Source organism: Helianthus annuus, chromosome 7, assembly GCF_002127325.2.
Source record: "Helianthus annuus cultivar XRQ/B chromosome 7, HanXRQr2.0-SUNRISE, whole genome shotgun sequence".
Taxonomy (NCBI): Eukaryota; Viridiplantae; Streptophyta; class Magnoliopsida; order Asterales; family Asteraceae; genus Helianthus; species Helianthus annuus.
In genome coordinates this window covers 142012422-142028173 of record NC_035439.2, presented here as the reverse complement: position 1 = coordinate 142028173, position 15752 = coordinate 142012422, and the positions used below count along the sequence as shown (strand labels likewise).

The 15752-nt window shown below is 36.3% G+C and overlaps 2 protein-coding genes across 3 annotated transcripts; one reads left to right on the top strand and one right to left on the bottom strand.

The window, feature by feature from the left end:
* Positions 1 to 8222: 8222 nt before the first annotated feature.
* On the bottom strand, positions 8223 to 11027 carry LOC110868895. 2 transcript variants are annotated; one of them, XM_022118159.2, is made up of 4 exons: positions 10921 to 11027; positions 10391 to 10605; positions 9806 to 10307; positions 8223 to 8697 (listed from the first exon to the last, which is right to left on the bottom strand). In XM_022118159.2, exons 2-4 carry the CDS (start codon positions 10559 to 10561, stop codon positions 8432 to 8434), a joined length of 939 nt encoding a protein of 312 aa, XP_021973851.1. In that variant the 5' UTR covers positions 10562 to 10605; positions 10921 to 11027; the 3' UTR covers positions 8223 to 8431. The 2 variants fall into 2 exon arrangements, with proteins under 2 accessions (XP_021973851.1, XP_021973850.1); XM_022118158.2 differs by having other exon boundaries at positions 9806 to 10310; positions 10921 to 11026.
* Positions 11028 to 13843: 2816 nt separating this feature from the next.
* On the top strand, positions 13844 to 15295 carry LOC110867062. Its single transcript, XM_022116204.1, has 3 exons — positions 13844 to 14348; positions 14427 to 14525; positions 15048 to 15295. Exons 1-3 carry the CDS (start codon positions 13844 to 13846, stop codon positions 15293 to 15295), a joined length of 852 nt encoding a protein of 283 aa, XP_021971896.1.
* Positions 15296 to 15752: the final 457 nt, after the last annotated feature.

Genomic DNA, 15752 nt, shown 5'->3' with positions numbered 1-15752 from the left:
GCATTTTTTAAAAAATATCAAAATATATAAAAAAACATCAAAAAAATATCAAAAAACATCAAAAAATATCAAAAAAAATCCAAAAATATCAAAATACTCTTTCTCTCCATATATTTAATAACTCAGTTGAATATTGTGAAGAATAGAATTCATTTTTATCTCTTTTCTCTTTGTTTTTTATTAATTATTAATTTAATAATTTAATATTTTATTAAATTAAATAAACTAATATTTTAATACCCTTTTAATAAATTAGTTTTTGGTTAACAAGGTTAGTAGAAAACTAACCTAGTTAGTAGATCCTTTAATACATTCAAAATAACCTAGTTAGTCCAAATAGGTTAGTTTTTATAAAAGAAACCACTAACTGAGTTAGAAAACTCAGTTACTTCAGTTAAGAGTCAAAAAAAAAGAAACAAAAAGGGGGTCCTTCTGTTCAGACCGGCCCTCTGCGTGACTCGAACCCGCGCCGCTATGTTACAATCAAAGTGTCTTAGCCAGTTTTTCCTCCAGGCAGGAGCTGATAGGATACCCAAGTTAATTCCTTTTATATGTTAATTGAAACTTTTAGAATAGCCAGTTTTTCCGCCGCTATGTTAGATCCTTTGAAATATCGTTTATATAAATAAATATATCAAGTCATTCATGGAAAAAACTAAGAAATATCGTTTATATAATTTTTTAAATAACTAATCATGATTTATATCGGAAATTTGTATATATTTTTATCGATAAGAGTTGAATTAGAAATAATAAACATTATACTTAAATCAATATTATACAAAACGGGCTTATAAATTCTAAAAATATTACAATATTAAATCCTAAAAATATTACAATATTACACAACCTACTTATTAAATCCTAACAATATTACACAATCTACTTATTAAATCCTAAAAATATAAAACTACATAGCATTAAAAAAAAAAAACTACAAAGTAAGATAAATATTAAAGTGGTCAACCAACTTAAAATCCGTATTCTCTTCGTGCCTAAACTCGACCCTCGCGATATATACCCGATCATCGTGGCTCAACCCAGCCGCCGGGACACGGTTGTAGTAACGTTTAAACCGATCCAACTTCGGTTTAAGATCACGCCATTTGTGTTGACACGCGTTTAAGTTGTGTCGCGCGTTGCCGACGTGCTGTTGATAGTGTTGAAACGCTTGCCCCCAGTACGCGGTTTGTCCGCGTTGTAAATTTCGTTTAGCGTCAACGATAGCTGTTACTAATGCTAGTTCTTCTTCTTCTGTCCAATTAACCATCTTGTGTTTTTTTTAAGTAACAAACTTGTGAATGGTTTGGGAGACTAATGAATTGTGGCTATTTATAGCCAACATTGGCCACCCCACACCGCTACCCCACACCCCCCCCCACACCGCTACCCCACACCCACCCGCCCCCCACACCGCTACCCCACACCCACCCCCACCCCACCCCCCCCCACCCCCCAACCGCGGTAATAGCTATCCCCCACCAAAGAATTGTGGCTATTTAAGGTTTTTTTATGTTTTTAAATATTAAAACTTAATAGGTTAGTTAAATTAAAGGGGTATTGATAGTTAATAAATAAACTAAAATAGAAACTACGAGTGACGAAAAACTCGGTGCAAACTCGGAATTCAACTATTTATTTAATTTTAATTAGAATATTTAACTCTAATGAACAACATAATACAAGACGAAAAAAACCCAGCTAAATAGTAACAACATCTTCACGCGTGTATACTTCACCGCCATTGTTAACGCTTCGTCTTGAAGATGCCTAATTTCACTTGCTTGATTTGCAACGGTCACATGTTGTTGTTCATGCATGAAATGTCGAAATACATCAATAGCTCTTTGGCACGAGGGCCCCTCTGACCAATCCACAAACCCACAGCCTCCTCGTCGACTGATGCAGCAATAGAATTTTCTTCCCGGGTTTGTAGCGGTCCAGGAAGTTTTTATAATTGTTTGCGATCCACAATTCCTGCATAGCACCATTTTGCTAAGTGGTGGTAGTTGATTTTTGGGTATTTTGGGGGGGGGTATATATAGGTGGTGGTAGGTGTAATAAGGGACTATTATTAATTTTTTTTTTTTGGTATTATATTATATTATAGCAAAAATAGTAGAATAACATATTTTAAACTTTTTTTTAATTCAAATACATAACAAATCTAATGAAACGGTGTCGTTACATCACTATTACGTTCAACACTCTGAATTATTTTTTCAACACTCGACTCTCCTTCTAATTTTGAATCATAGAAAAGCATAGCAAGGTGTTGCCTCATATTGCTAGCCGTTACGTTGGGGTCTTCACCGTCATTAATCCGCTTCCCGTTAATTAGCTTTTCCAGGAAAATGCAAACCCATACCCCACAATCTCCTAAAGGCCCTGTTTGTTGAGGCACGTTGTGTGCAAAAGTAACATGAAAGGGGTAAGTCAGCGGTATGGGCATTGTGGTGTAGTAACCGTGCCTACGTAGCCAATTGTCAAAGACAAAATTAATATGAGTGAGCACTTGGTCTCTTCCCTGCACTGTTAGATGTCATATAATGATATCGATTGCCGGGACAATGCGCTCTTGCCCACCGTCCAAACCCGATACTTATTAAAGTGTTCCGTATTCTAGGAACTGCAAGACATAGAGTGTGGAAAGACTCATTAAAATCAGACAACCGGTAAGATTTACAGGTCTTCCACCAGAGGCTCTCGTATTCCTTTTTTTTATTCGACGGTAAACTTAAGTTCACCATTAAATGTCGACAGCAGAGACCATGATAAGCGTGTGGAAACACGTTGCTTACAGCTAAATGTATTGAATTGGCCCTATCCGATATGATCGTCATATCTGGAATTTCACCAACACAACCTTTAAGCTTTGAGAGGAACCATGTCCAAGAAGCACCATCCTCTGATTTGCCTATTCCATAGGCAATTGGTAAAATCTGGTTATTTCCGTCCATGCCAACTGCTAAAAACAATGTTCCTTTAAATTCACCCTTCAAATGGGCAGCGTCTATAATAATAACAGGTCTTAAATTACGCATAAAACTACGAACCTGAAAAAAAAAATCAGTGAATGACCATCATATTTTAAGATAAAAAAAATATTATTAAGGTCCATGCCGACTTACCGCTGCACCAATAGCCACAAATACCATTTCAAATCGACTCTCGTCGTCAACCCAAATGTGAGTCACGGTTCCCGGATTCGCCCGCTCCAAATTGTAACAATAGATTGGGAGTTCGGCAAAAGAATCTCTGCTTGTACCTTGCAAGAGTTCTAAAGCATGACATTTTCCACGCCATGCTTGCATGTAACTAATATCAATTCCTAAATTTTGTTTAAAATCGGACTTTATCTCGTTTCCGCGATAAATTCGACCACCGTCTTTTAATTGAGGCACTAAATAATGACCCACAACTTGGGGGTTTGCCTGACGAAAATGTGGGTGTGTGAGCGTCTTTGAACAAGTGTGTTTATCGTTAAAATATTTAACGTAAAATGCGCTATCACCAGCAAAGCTGTATGCCCTAAAACGCCACTCACAACCATCAACACAACATGACACTTCGTACCGTGATTTAGACGATCTATCAACTTTAAACTCAAATCGTTCTATCAAACATTTTTTACCCAATTCAAGTTTCATTTCCTCTTTGCTATTAAAAATGTGGCCTGGCTCAAACACAATAGAAGATATGCCTTGGGTATTACTCGGTAAATATAATTGGGTACAGTTTTCATTAATTTTTTTATCACTATCATCAAAAGATAAATTCAAATCAGGAACTTTGAAATTGTTTAAAAATGCGCAATCAGAAGACTCAACACCGGGTTCTTGAATGACATATAACTGAAATAATTCAAATGGTTTACTATTAGCCAAATTAAAGAAAAAAACAACATCATTATCATTCATTATATCTATCGGATCTGTAAACGAAGACATCTGGTAGGATATCCGAGTAATATTTTGAATATCACACATCTTTCGAATATAACTTAAAAAAGTGATGTAGGAAAAAGTAGTTTCAACTTCTAAACCACGTCTAGTAATACAATCGTGACCGGCAACATACTCGATGTTCCCGTTAACAACCTCCCACTTACCCCCGGTGTATATCACACACTTAACACCCATGAGTTATACTAAACGTGACCAAACAATGTATTACTACAAAGATAACGAGAAGACAAAACACAGATGTGTGTAAAAGACAAAAAAACAGATGTATATATATATACATACGAAATTATAAATAAAAAAACATGTGTAGCGGCTTGGATGTTGGATGAAACGGCTTGACCAGGGTGAAACGGCTTGGCCATAGGTTTAGACGGCTTGGATGTTGGATGAAACGGCTTGAGCACAGGTTATAGCGGCTTGGATGTTGGATGAAACGGCTTGAGCACAGGTTATAGCGGCTTGGGGGTAAAGCGGCTTAAATTCAGATTATAGCGGCTTGGAATGGGGTAAAGCGGCTCGGCTTGACCATGAAGCGGCTCGGCTTGGCAGTCCTCAAAGCGGCATAAATCAGGCATTCTGCGAAGCGGCTTGGCTTGGGGGGGAAGCGGCTCGGCTGCCAGGCGAGGCAGCATAAAGCCGGTTCAGGCAGCAGGGACACGTGTCGGCTACCTGATGGTTGGATTGAAGGTGCATAATTATGGGAGTTCACTTTGATGGGAGGGTGCATTATGCCCGGTCAAATGGCCATTTTCAAAATTGGCTTGATCAAACGGCCAAATTGGTAATTTTCCCTAAAAGATTTATCAGTGTCAAAATTAAAGCAAATCAATTGGGATTATTCTTGACCAAGAGAGACAAGAGTATGGCAAAAGCTTAAAATAGTAAAGCATCTTTACTTAGGCATTGGTTTTCAATTTGTCTCTATTTCCATTTGGTTGGATATTACTCCATTTGTGTAATCCAACTTTGTTTGACTATTTCAATTTTGAAAGCAAACCTCTTTAAGAAAATTTCATATAACAATTATCATATAAGTTTTATAAAGGATGTGATATTGTTTTATAAAATCTTCTGGGTTTAACATTTAATTTTTGTTTGAAAAATATATGCATAAGTGATTATATGTTATACTCAATCTATATAGCCTTAATAATCTTATAACGTAGATGACTTGCTTTGATTGAGTGTTAAGTTTGAGCTTGAAAAATCATCTAGAAACGGGTATGATCACTACACGGTTTGATCGTGAACTTTAGGCTTGATCTACCATTTGTTAAGCTATGGCTTGTTCCTAGCAACTCATAGCCATATTTTATAAACTTATAGTCATCTTATAGTAATATAGCTAACAACTAACATGTCAGTTTAAACAAAAATATCAACAAAATAAATATTTAATGATGAGCATGTATGCACCACCACTTTATCATAAAACTTATAAACTTTCAAATAAGTAATTTATTATATTAAATACTGCAAAAATTAAAATGCAATTAGTTTATTATAATAAACAATTTGCTTATTGAAAATAAACATAAAATTGTGATACATGGAAATGTAGGAGTGTTTGTGAAAGGTGATCCATTGGGGATGAAATGAATGTTTAAGACGAATGAATGCATTTTCAATGTGATAGTTGGCCGACTCTATATGTTTTTGAGCGTTTTTAGTTTCTCCAGATCCAAAATATTCTTAGGGTGGAGAGAGTCGTTCAATCATTTTAGGATGTTTGAGTTATTCTTTAGCCAATAATATCATGTCACGTCAAGTCCCCACTGCACTCTCCATTTTGCACTCAATCACTGGCAATGGTCAAACACTTGGAGAGTGGTAAAGAATTTAAAAAAAAAATTGTGATTGGTTGAAAGGAGTTGGAACCCACCATTAACCCCCCCCCCCCATCTCTCTCCCCCTTCCCTCCTCTTCCCGCAGCGGTGAGTAGTCACCGATTTAACCATTCCCCGCTCAACGAATCCACGCCGGCATCCATTCACCGATCAGTGATGGTGACTCCCCGATAGGACTCCGTCCACCCTTATAAACATTTACACTCATTAGTTATTATTTATTTTATCTGTAAAATTATATCAAGTGGGGGGCTTAAAAACCGGGTGTTATGTGACATGTGGACGTCAAATGAGCATGTGTCAGAAAATTGATGTGTTGCAAAAATGGGAAGAGTGAGATGGGGCATAAAAGAGTCGTGTTATTCGACACGTGACACACACTTTTATTATTATTTTATTATTTAAAATTATATAAAATCTATTCTCCGCTACTACAAAACACAAGGTCGGCACCGACAGGCAATAGTGCCGGCCCTTCATTGGGCAGAATGGGCGGCGACTTCAATAGTGCCAGGCAGCTGCCTGACACTTCCCTATTGGCCCAACAAATTTACGATTTTATCCCCCTTTAAAATTACGATTTTCACATCAGTTATAAAATATGTTTTTGCCCTTGCTTAAAAATAATTTCACGTTTTTACTCCCAGCTAAATATTTCAATTTTGCCCCCGGTTAAAAATTATGATTTTACCCCGTTTCAATTTACAGTTTTGCCATTGTTTTTTTCCTTAAAAAATACGATTTTCCCATCAGTTGAAAATTATGTTTTTACCCCCACTTAAAAATAAATTTACGCTTTTGCTCCCAGCCAAAAATTCCAATTTTACTCTCAGTTCCAAATTACGATTTTGCCCCGTATAAATTTATAATTTTGCAATTAGTTTTTTTTTTCTCAAAGCCAGGTTACGATATTACCCTCAACGTAAATTTGCATTTTCCCCATCGTTTTTGTTTGTTTTCCTGGTGACATTACAAGTTTGCCCCAAGTGTAAAATTACAGTCGTGCCGGCAGCTTCCTGGCACTCCCCCGTTGGTCCATTTAGTTTACGATTTATCCCCGAATTAAATTTATGATTTGGCCCTCAGTTAAAAATTACGTTTTCCCCATCGTTTTAGTTTTTTACCAAAACTATAAAGGTTTTTTTAATTGGTTTACTCGATTTAATTTTTTTTCGTGTGAAGGAGCCGCCTAACACTGGCTCATTAGTCCAGAAAAATTATAGCTTTGCCCTAAGCCCAAAATTACGGTCTTATCATCGTTTTTTTTATTCCTAGCAAAATTATAATAGTATTTTTTTAATTGGTTGAGAATTATTCGGCTATCGCCCCGCAACGCGGGCGGGGCATCTACTAGTTTAATTACGTTGATAGGTTGATAATTGAACAGTTGAACGTAATCCAAAATAACACGCAAAATATCTTCTTACCAACCAAAGCATGGGAGGGAGCGCACTTCAAATAGTTAATGATTAGCATTGAACCCAGCATTTCTAACAATAAATTAACATTCCAACCATACTACCATACATCTATTGTTTATACTTTGTATACTAGGTTGTGATAGGGTGTAAACAAAGGCTTGAGAGCAATTTGTTATCGGTTCGGTTAGAAGTTTCAACAAGCTGAGCTCTAAATAAAGCTCACTTAGTTATCGAGCTCAAGCTTGAGCCAGAAACACAAAGCTCATTTAGGCTCGCAAGCCTAAACGAGTCCAAACAAAAGTTTAGTTTTTTTTATATATAATACAATAATAAAGATGATAACACTGATGAGTCAAGCTCGAGCTGAGCTCTGGCTTGTTTAAACGATGTTGAAGAGAGCTTAAGCCGAGCTTTTAAGTCATTTGAGGTTGTTCTCAAAATAGCTCCAGCCTAGTTGAGCTCGGCATGCCTCGTTTACACCCCTAGGTTGTGCCTACTCTCACCTCAGCAATTTGGGGAGTTATCATGGGCGTTTTCGTGCCGTGGGTTTAACGGGCATGAGCGAAAAGGGGTGAAACATGTATTTTTGTATTGAGCCAATCACCCTTAACCACATTGTCCCCTTTTTTTTACTTTTGTTTTTAATTTAACTTGTTTTAGTTACACCACTACACATTTTTAGTTAGTCCAAGCTCCACAGCCAGATGACAGTTACATTTTAGTTAAATTCCTACACATATTTATATTATATTTTTACTCCACAAAATTTAAATTTAAATTCAAAATTTAGAAGATTACAACAATAGTAATAATATTTATAAAAACATGCAAAGGACTACTAAAAAGTAAAAGGCAAGCAGAAAACACAGAGACCAAACTGATTCAAAAATTCAACCTCATTTATTAAAAATTTGAACAAAAGGGACAACCATTCCATAACCCAAAATACACTTCTCCCCCTTTTTCAACAAAAAAAAAAAAAAAAAAAAAAAAAAAAAAAAAACAAACCCACACAAGACTTTCAAATATATTATTATTTACCCCCTTCAACTTCAATCTTCAACCAAAACCTACCTCCAACAAAAGCTTTTACCAAATCCCTACCCCTTTAATTTTCATTACTACCACTTTTAATGTTTTAAACCCCCTAACTTCTATTTCTATCTACCCTTTTCCACTTTCAATGACTAAACAGTCAATATGTCCATTCTTGAGGGAGAACCGGTTCGGCACGGGTGGCGCTTTGCCGTTGTTGCGCCAACATAACGGCGTTACGTCTGGCCGTTACAAGCGCTGCAAGTTCGTCACGGTTGAAGTGGTGTGGTGGTGGTGGTGGTGGAACATGATACTTTGGGGCAAATCCGTTACGAATGTTTGGTTGTTGTGGTGGTTGTGGAATAATTGGGTACATGTTTTTGTTTGGCTGAGGCACTCCAGCTGGCATGTGAGTAGGCGAACATGCTGTTCAAAATTTAAGTCAGTATTAAAAAAATTAAGGTAATGATGTGAACAGCCAGCAAGTCACACTAAAATATAATGGATTAAATACTAAAATGAAATAAAATATAAATTTAAGATGGGGATCAAAAAGGGCAGAAATAGTCTCAAGTAGAGCCAAAATACATCATCGGTGACAAGATTTGAATATTGAAACTCCAAAGCTCGTTACGAGCTACTCGAGATTGGCTAAAAAAAAAAAACTTGTTTAACAAACAAAAGAGACTAAGCACAAGCACTAGAGCCGGTTCTAAAAGCCTACAGTATATAAAAGTTATATATATATAATAAATGTATATTTATATAATAATAAGGGTAAATTACTTTTTGAGTCCCTCTGTTTTAGTGGTTTTAACTCGTTGAGCCCAAAAGCAAAAAGTTTAACGACCTGAGTCCCTATAAGCATTTTCATTAACCATTTGAGTCCTTTTGGGTCCAAATATTAACATTTTGAGTCCAATTTTTTGGACTCAAATCGTTATAAAATGAACAAAATTGGACTCAAAACGTTATAAAATAAATGGCTAGGGACTCAGGGCGTTAAACTTTTTGATTTTGGATTCAAGTGGTTAAAACCCCTAAAACACAAGGACTCAAAAAGTAATTTACTCTAATAATAATTATTGTTTAATATTATGAGGAAATATAACCAAAATATGTGTGCACGCTATGTTATATAAAGTTTACAAAACTTCATAATTATTAATAATAAAAATAAAAATTAATTAATAAATAATACATGACCGGAGTCCGTGCTGAGCTCAAACTCGAGAAACACACTCAAGCTCAAGCTCGAGACTAGTCAAGCTTGGCTAAGCGTGAGACTGATACTGAAAATTGCCAAAATTGGGTACTGGTATGACTACTGTAAATGTTTCTAAAGATACGATACGGTAAAAATTGGTATTTTACCAGTACAATAACATAACAAACCGGTACCAAAAATGCCAAAAATAAGTACCTAGAAAAAGTACCAAAAAAATTTCGGTACAGTTAATTCGGTACGGTACTCAGTCCTAAATGCTCATCGCTACTTTACACCACTAGTGAAATCAAATGCAAACAAATATACCTGGTTTTTTCTTCGGTTCCGGTGAAACGTTGGGATAATTTCGGGGCAAAAACACGCCGGTACCGGCGCATTCTTTCTTAACACCGGCACTAAAACCACCGGGAACCGGCTTGACTGTGAGTCCGTTAACGGGTTTTTGACGACACTGATTTTCAAGTACAACAGGAGGCCATGCAGCCTGACGAAACCCCACAGGACCACCGCCGCAATTGTACCCACCGCCGGCAGCAACTCTCCGGCAAAACTGTTGTCGCCGGAGAAGCTCTTCATTTTCACGCAGTACCCCACCGTAATGATGATGAGAGAGTGGGGCTCCGAGTAAACCTCCGTTAGCAAATACGGCGTCGTTTTTGTTCTTCATCTTCATCTGTGCTACTTGCTCCGGAGCAGCGTAAATAAGTTCCAAACAGTCTTCATTCGCTTTGCAAAACGGCGTCGTTGGAGAAAACCCAAAAACATTCCGGTTCAAACCGAATTCTGGTGAACCGGAAAAAACCATCTTCTTCTAACCAAACCAAAAAAAACCCAAAATTAGAAAACAAAAAAAGTAAAAACAAGTAACAACATTAATTTAAAAAAAAAAACCTTAAGAACAGGAGTGGGGCGAGTTAACCCAGTGACGTCATCATCGTCACTCTCCGACTCAGTAGAAGATGAGGAGGCGAAGTCGTAAGGGTTGTGAAAGTGGTGGGTCATGTCGCCGGAGAGAAAGTCCGGCGGGAGGAAGGTGGTGAGGTGGGGGAGAGAGTGAGACATATTGGGAATGGGCGAAGTGAGTTTGGTGTATGGGGAAGATATAAGGGGACCCGGGGTGGTCCGTGTTCGGCCACCCCATCACGCGTTGTTTGCAAAGCTACACCGCCGCCACTCAAATGAAAACGCGTTATATTATTAACGCGTCAAGTGTATCACGCGTTGAACTTTTTGAGTTTGATAGGATATGGCTTGTACATTGTGCATTAATACTTGTACATTGGAATCCCCATCACTAGTGATACCACCCCCACTACATTTCTATCACTATCACTAGAATATTGGGTGCTGACATGGCATGATTTGATTGGGTGCTCCCATCACTAGAACCCATCACTAGTGAACCACCCCGGGTCCCCTAATAATGATGATGAGATGTTTTTATGGGCCCAAACGTGTAGATTAATTGAAGAAATTGAAGAGAGTGGAGGGAATGTTGTTCATGACTTGAGACAGGTTTGCTTTTTATCAAGGATTTTGGGGTTTTTTTATATATAATAAAAAAAGTTTGTTTTTGATACTTTCGGGTCTCTTGCATCTTTCTAAATAGAGTGTAGAAGGTCGTGAATAGCAATTTCTCAATACCAAAGAATCATAGTTTTGTTTTTGATAGAATTGGATTTATTATTCAATAGGGGTTGTAGCTAGGGACGGCAATTCTTGAGACGACCCGTCACGAAAAAAATAGGTTTTGGTCAACTAACACGAACCGTTTAAAAAGACGGGTCGGATTCTGGTTGACCCGTATAAAAAACGAGTTAACCCATTAACTCGTTTAACTATTTAGGAAAAGATCTTTTTATAATTTTGTTTTTGTTTTTTATGTTTCTATTTTACATGGTTAGCTATAATAATGTTAATTTTGATAAATTATATTATTTACTAGTATTAAGCCCCTGCGTTGCAGCGGTTGTCGTAAAACTGTGTCAAGTAGTATCAATGCTATATCATTATCAGCGATCACCAACACCGGGAAACTCGTAAAAACAAAATAAATAAAAACGGAAAAAAAAATAAAGCCGAGCGAAAAGCAGACGTAAAATCTTTGAAATTACGCACGCTCGTTGCAGAGAAATTAAATCGAAACGTAAAACATAGAAAAATAACTAAGTTAATCCAGGACCCGTGCGTTGCGACGAACATGTTAAACGGAGAAAAATAGATGTGTTTTGACGGGCCAAACGGGAAAAATATACGAAAAATGCTGAACCCCAAACGCACGCTGCGGTGCGTTAACTCACAAAATTTAGAACGAAACGAAAAGCTTAGGAATGATGAAAAGTATGGTGGAACAAAATTGAAAATTAAAAAGAGTTGGGGTTAAATTGGAAAAGATGAAAAGCTTTAGATTAATAAGTAAAAAAAAACGAAGGTCTAAATTGCAAAAGTATAAAAGTTTTGGGTAATATTATTAATAAGTAAAAAACAAAATATTAATAATTTATTAGATATTAGATTTAGATATTTATAATATTATTAATTGGATTTATTAATATTAAACTAAAGATAAAGATAAGGATAAAGATAAGTGATATTTATATATATTGGTTATTAGTATTAAAAAAATATATTATTAAATAAATATAAATAAAATTTATGTGGTTGAAAGAGAGAATGCCATGTGGCATTATTTGTAGTCTTTTATTAATATTTAGATTTACCACACTCATACTCATTATCAAACATGTTATTGATAACCCTGCTTAAAACGCAGCCACTCGTTTATAAATCGTCGACTTATATGATTCATTTAAAAATCTGGGTTAAACAGGTTAAGTTCGGGTTGACCTGAATTTATATGGGTCAGGTTAGGGTTGAAATCTTTGACCCGAATAATAATATGGGTCGGGTTCGGGTGGAACATTTCAAACCACCAATCCGCCAACCCGCAACCTGTCAACCCGCCAACCCATTAACTGGATACAATTGACACCCATAGTTGTAGCGCAGTTGTTTGCCCGTTTAACTGCTATTGTTATGTAATTTTGTTTGATATTCAATGTAATGGATGGGGACATTTTTTATTTATTTTTGTTTTTATTGATTAAGATGTAAGTTGTGATGAAAGGGTGCTACTTTCTACACCCCCTATTTACTTTTTTCACCCCCCTCCTCTCACATATTTACAGGTGGGGCCTGCGTGGGACCGACAGTTTTCCTCTCACAAGGGGGGGTATAATCAGGAAAGAGGGGGGGTGCGTATAGAATGAGCCGTGATGAAATCCTAGATTTCGATCTAAAATCATTTTGTTGGGGAGAAGATTCCGAAAACATGGCCTACAGATATCAACTTTTGAGGAATAAATTAAGATTTTATGGTATTGTTATGGATAAAGTTTTTTTTTTATTACAAGTTGTAGAAAAACTCAAACTTAATAAAAAAATATTGAGGATGGGGTTAGGTCTAATTGGCAAAGTCATTGGAGTTAAGGTGTTTATTTTGTTGAGGTTAAGGGTTCGAGTCCCGTCGAAGACAGATTGAGTGTAACTTCAGCAGTTAAAAAAAAATTGAAACGGATACATTTATAACAAATATATTGTGTAATTTTAGTAAATATAAAAAATATTTATTTAGAAGCTTGAGATTTAAAAAAATAAGTGAGTATTTGATACATTGATAAATGTTTATCTAAAAACTTGAGATTTAAAAACAAAATACATGAGTATTTGATACATTGAAAAATATTTATTTAGAAACTTGAGATTAAAAAAAAGTGAAAAATATTATTTAGAAACTTGAGATTTAAAAAAAAAATACGTATCTGATACATGTAGTATTTATGATGATTTTTTTTGGCAATTGTAAGCTAGCCACGAAGAAAATTTCAAAGTCATGAGATGGTTTTGTGACCAACTAAAATTACATTTTAGATTCCTATTAACGAACCATATAAAACAATTGATAATATAATAAAAATTCAATTCACTTGTTTTATACGTGTCTCTAAGACCACCCGTACTGGGCATTCTTTTTTCAAAAATAAGCCCCAATCATGCCCCTAAACGCCGCACAACCGCCCCGCATGGCGTGTTTGGGCGTGTTTGATCGAATTTGTTGTTTTGGCGTGTTTAAAATCACGCTGGATGGGAGATTTTTTGACCAGTGAGACCGTTGCAACGGTCATAAACAACGGCTATAATTTTTTTTTTCTTTTTTCATTTCTCACCTATATATATACATACACACTTCTACATTTTTACAAACAAAAAACCTATACAATACTTCCATTTTACAAACAAAAACCTCTACAATCTCAAATATTCAACCATTTTTATAAAAAAACAATGGGTTCCCCTAGTTCCTCGTCCATCGCAAATTATTACTACAGAGAGTTTTTAGCGGATGATTGTGAATCCACTGATGAGGAGGTCGAGCAAGAGGCGGTAACGAGTGCTTGTCAACTAGCGGTGCGATATGCGAAGCATTGTAGCCGGCCCGAACGTGAAGTTAAAACAAGAGATTATATTGAACGAGACCGACGTGCGGCAAACGATCAGTTGATGCAAGATTATTTTGATGAAGTGCCAACATTTCCGAACCCAGAAGTTTTTAGGTGTCGTTTCCGAATGAGTAAGCGTTTGTTTCTAGGCATCGTCGACGACTTGGAAAACAACTTCGATTATTTTAAACAAAAAGCGGATGTGAAAGGGACACTTGGATTCACTGGTATCCAAAAGTGTACGTCGGCGCTACGAGTCCTTGCTTACGGAAACACGACCGACATCAACGACGAGTATTTAAATATGGCCGAGAAAACAACGCAAGACACCTTGAAGCATTTTTGTCGCGGTACATTCCTATACTTTACTATAAAAATTACAAGTACTTTTTTTAAGCTTATGGTTGTATACGTTTGTTTTTATAAAGGTGTTATAGATCTGTACGGTGCGCGTTATCTGAGAACGCCCACATGGGACGACCTTCAAAAGATTTACGAGGAATATTCTATTGAGCATGGTTTGCCTGGTATGATCGGGAACTTGGATTGCATGCATTGGCGTTGGGATAACTGCCCGACCGCATGGCAAGGTCAACACACACGGGGTGACCAAAAGGGACCTACTGTTATTGTTCAGGCGATTACCTCACAGGACCTTTGGGTTTGGTCGGCTTACTTTGGCGTGGTCGGGTCATGCAATGACATAAATGTTTTTGAACAATCTCCGTTGTTAGAGGACTGGATTTCTGGCAGAGCTCCAAAAGCGTCTTTTTACACAAACGGAAACTACTACCCTCATGGATATTATTTGTGCGACGGAATTTATCCTAGATATTCGATTGTCGTGAAGACGTTTACTGATCCTTTCGATGAAAAAGGAGCACACTTTAAAAAGGTTCAAGAGTCTTCACGAAAAGACATTGAGAGATGCTTTGGGGTTCTTAAACAATGATGACACTATTTGAGAAATCCTTTTCGTGCATGGACCAATCAAAAAATGAGAGATGCTATGTACGCCTGTATAATCATGCACAACATGATTTTGGAAGACGAAGGAAAGGCGATATGCCAGAATTATGTACCGGAAGCCGTTCAGGAGGAGCATCCGCAGACGTCAATGGAAGAAAGAGTGAATAATGCACGAGAATTGCGTTGCGAACCGTACCATTCCGCGTTAACGGTTGATTTGGTACAACACACATGCTCGGTTCGGTATATCCCACCTGAGGGTGAAGAAGAAACGGAGGACGAGGAAGACGAAGTTGGCGAGGATGAAGAATTCGAAGACGAAAATTAATGTATTTTATTTTTTTAGTATTTTTTTAACTTTACCCCTTTTTTTAATATTGTAATTTTTTTATTTAATGAAGTATTATTAAAACCTATATAAAGAAGCAACAAGTTTGTGCATATGTTGTTTGTACATATGGTTTTGGGAGTATTTCAAAAAAAAAAGCAAATTTTCATTTTTAACCCTAAAGTTTTAATGTTTGACAATTTAAGTATAAACTTCTAATCTTTGTTTTCTTTTTAACCCTAAAGTTTAAATATTTGACAATTTACCCTAAAGTTTTATTCTTTGACAATTTAAGTTTAAAATTTTTAATCTTTGTTTCTTTTTTAACCCTAAAGTTTTAATCTTTGACAATTTAAGTTTAAAGTTTTAATATTTGGTAATTTAACCCCTTTGATTAATTTGATTTTTTACTTCTAATTCAAAAGTTTTCATCTTTTGCGATTTAACCACTTTGATT

Excerpts from the sequence above, each read along its gene's own strand:
- LOC110868895 (XM_022118158.2), bottom strand. The coding sequence starts at position 10,561 with ATGTCTCACTCTCTCCCCCACCTCACCACCTTCCTCCCGCCGGACTTT. Across the intron at positions 10,311-10,390 it reads GCCCCACTCCTGTTCTTAAG|AAGAAGATGGTTTTTTCCGG; the intron begins GTTTTTTTTTTT and ends TGGTTTGGTTAG. Across the intron at positions 8,698-9,805 it reads GGAACCGAAGAAAAAACCAG|CATGTTCGCCTACTCACATG; the intron begins GTATATTTGTTT and ends AATTTTGAACAG.
- LOC110867062 (XM_022116204.1), top strand. The coding sequence starts at position 13,844 with ATGGGTTCCCCTAGTTCCTCGTCCATCGCAAATTATTACTACAGAGAG. Across the intron at positions 14,349-14,426 it reads CTTGAAGCATTTTTGTCGCG|GTGTTATAGATCTGTACGGT; the intron begins GTACATTCCTAT and ends GTTTTTATAAAG. Across the intron at positions 14,526-15,047 it reads TATTGAGCATGGTTTGCCTG|ACGAAGGAAAGGCGATATGC; the intron begins GTATGATCGGGA and ends TGATTTTGGAAG.